Here is an 8,987-nt window from a genome sequence, read left to right on the forward strand (position 1 = left end):
CATAATTAAAAACTTGTGGAAATTAATAAAATGCATACCTTCAAGGATCGAACCACATGAACATCAAAAGAGGCAGAAAAACATCACTACTTACTACTTACGACACTATATAATCATGACCCAACTTGAGGTGGGTCCCATCCCATCCCATATCTATGGTTAATATTTATCGTTTCTTAGCACTATAAATACGAAGAACCCACTTAAAAGATTTTGGGGGTTGAAACTTGAAATAATATATTGTGAAGAAAAGAATCCCATATATAATCAAAATGGGTAGAGCATATAGAATTCTTTATGATATACGAAGAAGCCTAGATACAATTGAAAAAACATGATTCAAGAATTGATACAATATGAACATGCTACAAGAATCCCAAATGGGTTGAAAAAAAAGCCAGAAGCACTCTTCCCAAAATACCCTCCATGACACTAGTGTTTACACATACATTCCGGCACCGGATAGGCTATTACATCTCTATCTCTCCTCCTACCCCTTGTCTCCGGTTGCCCCTTGAAATCCCTCCACATTGTTATAAATTTTCTATGTCCCACATATGCACGATGACCCTTAAAAACCACAATAAAATCAGCTTCACCATATTAATTACCATATCATATCCAAATTAAAACTTGTAAAAATCAAGAAAATTAATTCATATACCTGCAATGCTCGGACCATATTACCATCAAAAGAAGGAAGAAAAACATCACTACTTAGTGACACAATATAATCGATTGCAGTCAAAATTAGGGTTTTGTTTCTATATGGATCAAGTTCACCATCTCGAGCCAACATCTCTTTTGTCACCACATTTGGGAACTCAGCCTTCAATGGCAGAATCGCTTCATCATCCTCAAATGGCTCACCACTTGCAATGTACAATCGAGCAGTTTTTGGTGCTCCTAATTCTTTAAGCAGCCTGAATTCGTAACAAATTTTAAGCTTCTTTTTTTTTTTGTTATAAAAGATGGAATTAAAGAAAATGGTACCTTGCTACTTCTGACGCATTAAGAAACCCGTGTTCTTTGGTTATAATAGAATTGTACTCTTTTGTTCTTAACCAGAGATTTTTTTCTAGTATGAGAGGAATGGCTACATATGGGCCCTCGATCCACATTCTTCTTGCGATTCGGTTTCCAAGATCTCGAATCGGTTTTGCAAATTTCAATGCGTGAAATGCAACCTGAAATTAATACAAAAATGTGAATATGAATTTAACTGGAATGATTCCGAAATGGGGAAAAAATGAAAAAGAAGTTGGAAATTGGATCATGTTTAAGACCTTGCATCGGAGTTTTTGAAGATCGAGTGGAAGATTCTTGGAAAGTTTTGAGTCTAGGCCTGTTAATACTAGAGACCCTTCTTCATTAAGCTGAAAATTTTGAAGGTTTTGAAGGTTGTTAAAATGGTGGTTTTGGTTATAGAAAGTGAAATTGAACAGATATTTTGATGTTTCTTACCTTCTTTAAGAATTTTGCGCGAAGCCAAAAGGGGGGAACGTTGTGTGGAATTTGATTCTCTAATGATTGCCATGAAACCAGATGTGTAGTGGGAAGAGATGATACTACTCTAATGTCGGCTTTTAATGTCTTCTTGAAGTACTCTACATCGAAAATTTTTGAAAATTCTTCACTGCATAAGCGAATATGTAAATCAAAAACCAAGTATGAAGAGGGAAGAGATGACATATGGAGCAATTATGAACCCTAAATCGACAATTAGGAGCACGAAGATACACAGATTTAACCTAATAAATTAAATTGAGCTACTGTTACCTCTCATCTCCCTGTAAAACGGGGAAAACCAGCGCAGCTTCGAGAATTCTGGCGATAACTACAGCATCCACAATCTGATTCCTGATCTGAAACAATCCTCCCGAAACCAAAACCACTAAGAACTTCATCTTCTCTTTCGCAATCTTACTAGACCTCCTCCGGTAATTCAAACTAAAATCCAAACACGGCCGGTACCCTTCCCCATCCGGCTGCTGCCAGAACTCCGATGCAGTTCCTGTCACAGAACGAGGTGGTAACGGCACCATTGCAGTGGTGGTGAGACTTACCGGAGCATCGTTGTTATCAGCAGCAGTTGGATCTTGAAACACGGAGGACAATGAAGCGAGAAATAGGGGCGAGTATGAAGCTGATTGAGAAAATATAGACAACGACGGTGTGTTCAGAAACGGATTCATTGCTACACAGCATAGAATCGTAGCCAACAAGAAAGTGAAGAAGAAGAAGAATACTCGCATTGAAGGGGCGAAAGATAATTGGGGGTTTCTCGGGTGATTCTTTGGTGAAAAGAGAGAGAGAAATTGAGGGAAGATATGGGGATTAAGGGTTACAATGGAGTTCTTGAGGGATTTAGTTTTCGCCATTAGAGCTGATTGAGAGAGAAAGAAGGAGAGCTGTGAGCATAACAGAATCATTTGGCATTTTATGCCGCATCTTTAACTGTTCATCGGAGAATCAGTTAACTTTGGCGGCAAATATACTAACGACCCGAAGAACGATCAGATTATTTGCTCCGACTGCAACAAAATTTACCAAATTATCTAAAAAAGCCCTTCCATTCTGTGAAATTTGTAATTCTAACCCTAAGTTTTAGAAACAATGAAATACTCTATCCAAAAACCAATTGTCCTTACGTCTTGAATAATACAATTCTTTTTATTTTAAAGCATCAAGTTTCAAGGTCAAGTCAAACTGTCTTAATTAGCATCCAATTTTAAGAATATGAGTAAACTGCCTATGTTTAGATTTGAGAAATCTCTATTATGGAGTTAGAATAGGGATTTGTATTTATAGAAGTTCGCCATGTGTGTTTAGATCAATGTTTTTAAAACCGTTTTTTAGTTGAGCTGCTTTGGTGATTGGTTCCCGGTTCAACTGGTTTGGCCACTAGTTCGACCGTTGATTCAACCAAGAATTTTCCTACATCTAGCTTATGTGTATCGGCCTTTGAGTTGTGTACACTCCGAAAACATTTAATTTGTTTTGGAAATGAGTTGTTTTTTTAATGGGCTAAATGAAATCCAACTATACAAATCTAATAAACAGGTTCAAACTGTTTTTTACCGATTCTATCACACGAGTTCAACATGGTTTATAAAGAAACTATATGTTTTGATCTAGTCTTAAAATTGGCATAAAGCCGGTTGTTATTGAACCACTCTCATCACTAGTTCTCATTCCAACCGACTCGAACCGGTTTTTAAAACAAATGTTTAGACATAAGATTTTTAGTTACGTTCATAGCAATGCGAACAAAAAGAAATGTAATGATGATTTAGTGATTTTAATTAAGTACTGCATCAATGTTTTAAATATCAGTTTGGTCACCGGTTTTCGGTTAAATCTATTTGACCGCCAGTTCGACAATTGTGTACACTCCAAAAATATTCAATTTTCTTTGGAAATTAATTGTTTTTTAACGGGCTAAGTGAAATCTATCTAAACAAACCAAAGAAATTGGTTCCATCACGCTGGTTCAACCCGATTTTTGAGAAAATCATCCGGTTCGATCTAGTCTAGAAATTGACATAAAACTGGTCGTTGTTGAATCACTCTTATCCCAGGTTTTAAAACATTGTATTGTATCATCAAACTTTTAAGTTGGAAAGTGTGCATCGACTCCCTAAGTTAATAATTATCATTATTTAATTAGTTAAAGATATAAAACAATAGGAAATTAACTATGGTGGTCAATATAAATTATTATATATTAATAAAAATGATCAGCTTTTTTTTTAGAAATTTGCGAAATGACCATCATATCTAGAATATCACATTCAGAAGTGGTAAAGGTTGTTCTCGAATTGGTGACAGTTGTCGTGATATGACATCTGGAATGTAACACTTGTACATTTGGGGCTGAAAAGAGCATTATTGATACAAGTCTGAAATGTACAGACAATCTGGTGCGTTGTTCCAGAGAATTTCCGTTGTTGCTCCAATTTGAGAAAAACTTCATATCTATACCACATAAAACTTTGTGTTATTGAAAAAATGAATTCTTATAGTAAGTATTTTAGAGTAATTGATTGTGGTCGTGGGCAATAAGAGTGAATCGACGGATCAATTTGATATATGGTTATAGGCTACACATGTTTTGGTGTAGATTTAACCATAACTATCAACTTTTCTGGATTGATGATGTTGGTTTCTTCGAAGTCCATGTTGCATACTAGTTAAATAGGTATGTATTTTCAATGTCTTTGAACACACATAGTTATACAGATTAATTGTTTATTGACAATGGTCGTGTCGAAATGTTTTCTCTAAGTTTGTTAATAGTATGTTTCCTAACACAGTATAATGGTTTGTTGTTAATCATGTTCTAGAAAGTGGTGCTAATTCATTTGTATGGGAAAATCATTCTGGTGGCAATAGGTCTTCTGGTGATGGAAGTTAAATTTTTTGTAATTTATCACCTATGAAATTGAATCAGGTTCCTTCTTATAATGGGTCCATAGAAAGTGTTGCTTAGGTATAAAGGTAAGGTTTTTGCAGATGATTGTCTAACATTTGAGGGTGGTGAATCAACAGTTGATTAGGAAAATTTTATGATGTTAGTTGAGGACGGTAATACTTTCACACAGAAACCTGATGGAAAATTTTCATTGTTTTTATAAATATGATGGTGACAAGACTGGATATGAGGAGGAGGAAACTAAGTCCCAACAACCATGTAGGGAAAAGTATCATTGTTTGTCACACCCCGACCGATAGCGGAAACGCCAGGCGGTGCGAATGAGGGGAGATTGGACCGAGGCATACAGATGTATAAAGAACAACACAAAGGTATATCACAAACATTACTTTTATAAATTATTTGGGACTACATCGTTTGAAATACAAGCAGACAACGTAACGTCACTAAAAACGATAAACAGATGGAACTAAACTCCTGCAACCTTCCTTGAAGACCTCCTCTTCCTTGGCACAACAATCCTCCGCACTCATCTCCTTGAGAATACATGTACTTTGAAAACGTCAACATAATGTTGGCGAATGCACAAGTTTTAATAGATTTCAGTTGTTATTTGGTTGTATAAATTTATGAATCCTTTTTCTTTTAGAAAAACCACTCCTAAAGTATTTTATCAACCCTAGCTTACTATCTTTTTAGGATATTTAACGATCCTATCTTATTATCTTTTTAGGATATCTTATTAATCCTAATTCACTATCTTTGTAGGATAACTAACAACCCTAACATATTTTATCAACCATTACAAGGCATCCTTAATGTTAGTCAGATCTTTAAGGCTTTTGTAATGTATTACCATGATCCTTGTAATGTATTACCATGATCCTTATAATCGATGTTGTTTAACTAATAATTTTCCCTGCCACAACGCTTCATCGGATGTTGAATAGAGTGAATAATAAGAAATATATCATTATGGGATTATAGCTAGCAATCGGAGGTGGGGTTGTCAATCCTCGTATAGATCTATACATATCTTTCTAGCTCTCGTAATATTAACAATTATAGGTACCGGTGAATGCCGAATTTAATCAAGGCCTTTGGATGAATATTAACAGCTCACTAACGCATTAACCTTATGTATTTATCTTTTATCTTTTATCTTTTACCCTTCTCAGGGATTTCCTATAACTATCACAATATAAATATTTTATCTTATATTTGATAATTATAACGTTTGATCTCATAATTATTTTGTATATATAAGTATTCATACGTATACCCTAATTATGGTTATTTTGAAAACATGATATTTGGGAAGAATAATGATTAGGTACAGTGCATATCCCCATATTTGACCAGTAGGCCCGGCCCCATACCTAAGCGACTTGGGCTTAAGCCCAGGGCAACAAAATTTTGGGGGCATAATATTGTCCAGCTATATCTATATTATGGATAATAACGCGCCTAAAAAACGAAACGCCCGCTACTTGCATTGTTGTTGATTGGATAACTCGATGCCTAGAATCACGTAGCTGCAGATGTCGATTTGATAAATAAAGTAAGAACCTATAAACAATTTTATGATTTCTCTTATTTTCTCTAAATATGATATTTTGCTTTAAGTTTCTTCAAATTGTTTATGAATCAATTTATGATTTCTAAATACTCTAACTTAAGTATTTTTCAAGTTATGATTTCTCTTATTCTTTCTGATTCGTGATTCTAATAGTTCTATTCCTATTCCTATTACTTAAAATTAATCTTTTCTCTTAGTGTTATTCTGGTTTGATTCCTAAGTTAGAGTTTGAAGATTTGTGTGATCTTAGGATTTAGAATTTCAAAAATCTTAAAATCTCAAATATAATTTTTATGGTCTACTATCTATATATATTTAGAAAAAATGATTTCTTTTACCTTTTAAATTTACTGGTTTCTAACTAATGTATAAATTCAGTGAACTAGTGCAATGGCTCCATGCATCAAAGCAAGAATTATTTGGTAAGTGGTAAGAAACTTTATTGTATTCACTATTTTTTTATCCATGAAGTTCACATTTATTTACCATATAAGAACATTATGACTTTTGAGAGACATTTGATATTCTTATTTTTTGAAATTTTTAGGTTGTATGTAGGTAATACAAGAAATTAATGGGATTATTCTTACATTACTCAAGCTTTGCAATTTTGTTGAGTTGAAGGGATTTAAAATTGTTTATAAAGCCTATCCAAAAAATTTGGTATCGTTTTTAATTTCAATAGAATCTGTCACTAAGTGTTCCTGTTCATCTTTTGAATCGATGACTTTCCCATCACTTTTATTTTGTGGAGTTTATTTTTGATGTTATGATTTGGAAAATAGAAATGTTAGCTTTTCAATGATAAATTATGTAAATCACCCTTACAAATCCATTGATTATTGAATATACCCCTAATGATTGTGCACCAACATATATTTATCTATTTGGTGATTGTATCTTATATTTACATGCTATTTATTGGTGTTACTTTCACTGAATGGCTAACATTTTTCAATGTTAGATTTGATGGAACAAGGACTAATTGACTTAAAAATGGTTGTAGAAATATTGATTGAGATGTCAAAATCGAAGCTCTTGAAGTGGTATCTCCGAATTATTATGACTCGAGAAAGATGGGATTGAATGGTTAAAGCAATTTTATGTATCGAAAGTGAATTTTTACAAATTGTTAATTAATGTAAAATAAAAGAAAAAAAATGCATGAATGCATCATTTTAGGTGATTTTTTTAGGTTTTTGTTTGATTGTGAAATTTACTATATTTGTGTACTTATCAAATTGTTTATATTTACCTTTTGTATATCGTACGGCATAAACATAGTGGACCTCTCCAAAGGGCAACTACTTCAAGAAGAGAGTGAGAGAGGTGTGCTGGATGGAATGGCACAACCCTCTATTTATATTCAAGTTTTGGAGGTGCACATCGGGAAAATATATTTGCCCGTTGCGCATGTTCATCGTGGCTCCACAGGAGGTTGCCACGTGTCACTACCCCACAAGGCCCCGTCTCTCGCAATCTACTCGAATCAGGTGTTAGGTGCGCGACGTTCAGAGATCCGCCCCTTGCGCACAAAAAGATTTTGTGAAAATCATAACTTCTTCATGCGAGCTCCGATCTAAGCCCTCTTTATATCTATGTGATGATCTCAATGGCTATTACAGCTATCCTTTATGTTGTTTTGGCTAGTTTTGACTTTCATTTTTGTGTCTAACGGAGGTAAAAATAAATGATTATACAATAATCATATCTCTCTCATAGGGATCCCGTTTTCGGCAAACTTATTCCCAAAGTTTGTATCTTAACGAGTACTATGAAACTCACTTTTACACTTTTAGTCAAACTCAACCATTCCATAAGTGTCATTTTGAAATTACGCGGTGGATTTCTATTTCTATAAAATCCATAACTCTTTCCTTTGGAGTTGGATTTTCACGAATTTTATATCTTTGAGATCACTTTAACGAGTACTATGCAAGTATGTGAACCATCTTAGAAAATGATACAACTTTTTGGACGCTAATTTTTTTGAGTCTAATGGACGTTTTAACTAATAAAGGTAATGGCACATATGATTTTTATTATCTTAAAAATCAAATATTACAATACTAAGCTATTACATCTATTTTCCTACTCTTTCCTAACGGTGATTAGTGACGGAAACCTCTCGGTTGTCATAGTCTCCCCCTGTTTAGGAAATTTCATCCTAAAATTTTATCTTGTCTTCGGGTTTCCTTCTAACAAGTGAGGGTACTTGTCCTTCATCTGGTCCTCTTGTTCTCATGTGTACTCTAGTCCTTGCTTAGAGTTCCATCTCACTTTGATAACGAGAATCGGAATCTATTTGAGTCGTATGACCTCTGTCTATTATTTTGACTGCCTCTTCGATGAAGTTCAGTTCCAGGTTATTCTGAATTTAATCAAGTGGATGACAAGCATGTCTTCGGAAAGGCACTTCTTAAGATTAGACACATGGAAAACGTTATGCATGTTATTAAGCTCTTGGAGAGCCTAAGTCGATAGGCAACTGGACATATCCTTATAAGGATTTCGAATGGTCCTATGTACCTCATATTCAGTTTACCCCGCTTTCCAAAATTTATAAGTCCTTTCCAAGGAGATACCTTAAGCATCACCCTATCCCCGACTTGGAATTCTAGGGTTTACGCCTCACATCAGCATAGCTCTTTTGACGGTCACATGTTGCTTTCATGCGCTCTCGTATCTGCACTATTTTTTCAGTTGTCTCATGGATAATCTATGGGCATGTCCGTAGGGTATCCCTTGCGAATTTATTGTCCAGTTGGGTATCTCCGACTTCTGCCCAACAAATAGGAGATCAACATTTTCGTCAGTATAGTGTTTTGAACGGTGTTGCTTTGATGCTCATGTGATAGCCACTGTTGTATGAGAACTCAACCAAAGGAAGGTGAGTATCACATGCATTTCTGAAATCTATCACACATGTTGTGAGCATGTCTTCTAGCATTTGGATGGTCCTTTCATTTTGTC

General features: G+C 34.7%; 1 protein-coding gene across 1 annotated transcript; it reads right to left on the reverse strand.

The window, feature by feature from the left end:
• Positions 1-319: 319 nt before the first annotated feature.
• Positions 320-2,478, reverse strand: LOC111877346 (O-fucosyltransferase 37). Its single transcript, XM_023873866.3, has 6 exons — positions 1,780-2,478; positions 1,465-1,636; positions 1,287-1,376; positions 994-1,187; positions 665-923; positions 320-570 (listed from the first exon to the last, which is right to left on the reverse strand). Exons 1-6 carry the CDS (start codon positions 2,430-2,432, stop codon positions 433-435), a joined length of 1,506 nt encoding a protein of 501 aa, XP_023729634.1. The 5' UTR covers positions 2,433-2,478; the 3' UTR covers positions 320-432.
• Positions 2,479-8,987: the final 6,509 nt, after the last annotated feature.

Source organism: Lactuca sativa, chromosome 4 (genome assembly GCF_002870075.4).
Source record: "Lactuca sativa cultivar Salinas chromosome 4, Lsat_Salinas_v11, whole genome shotgun sequence".
Classification (NCBI taxonomy): domain Eukaryota; kingdom Viridiplantae; phylum Streptophyta; class Magnoliopsida; order Asterales; family Asteraceae; genus Lactuca; species Lactuca sativa.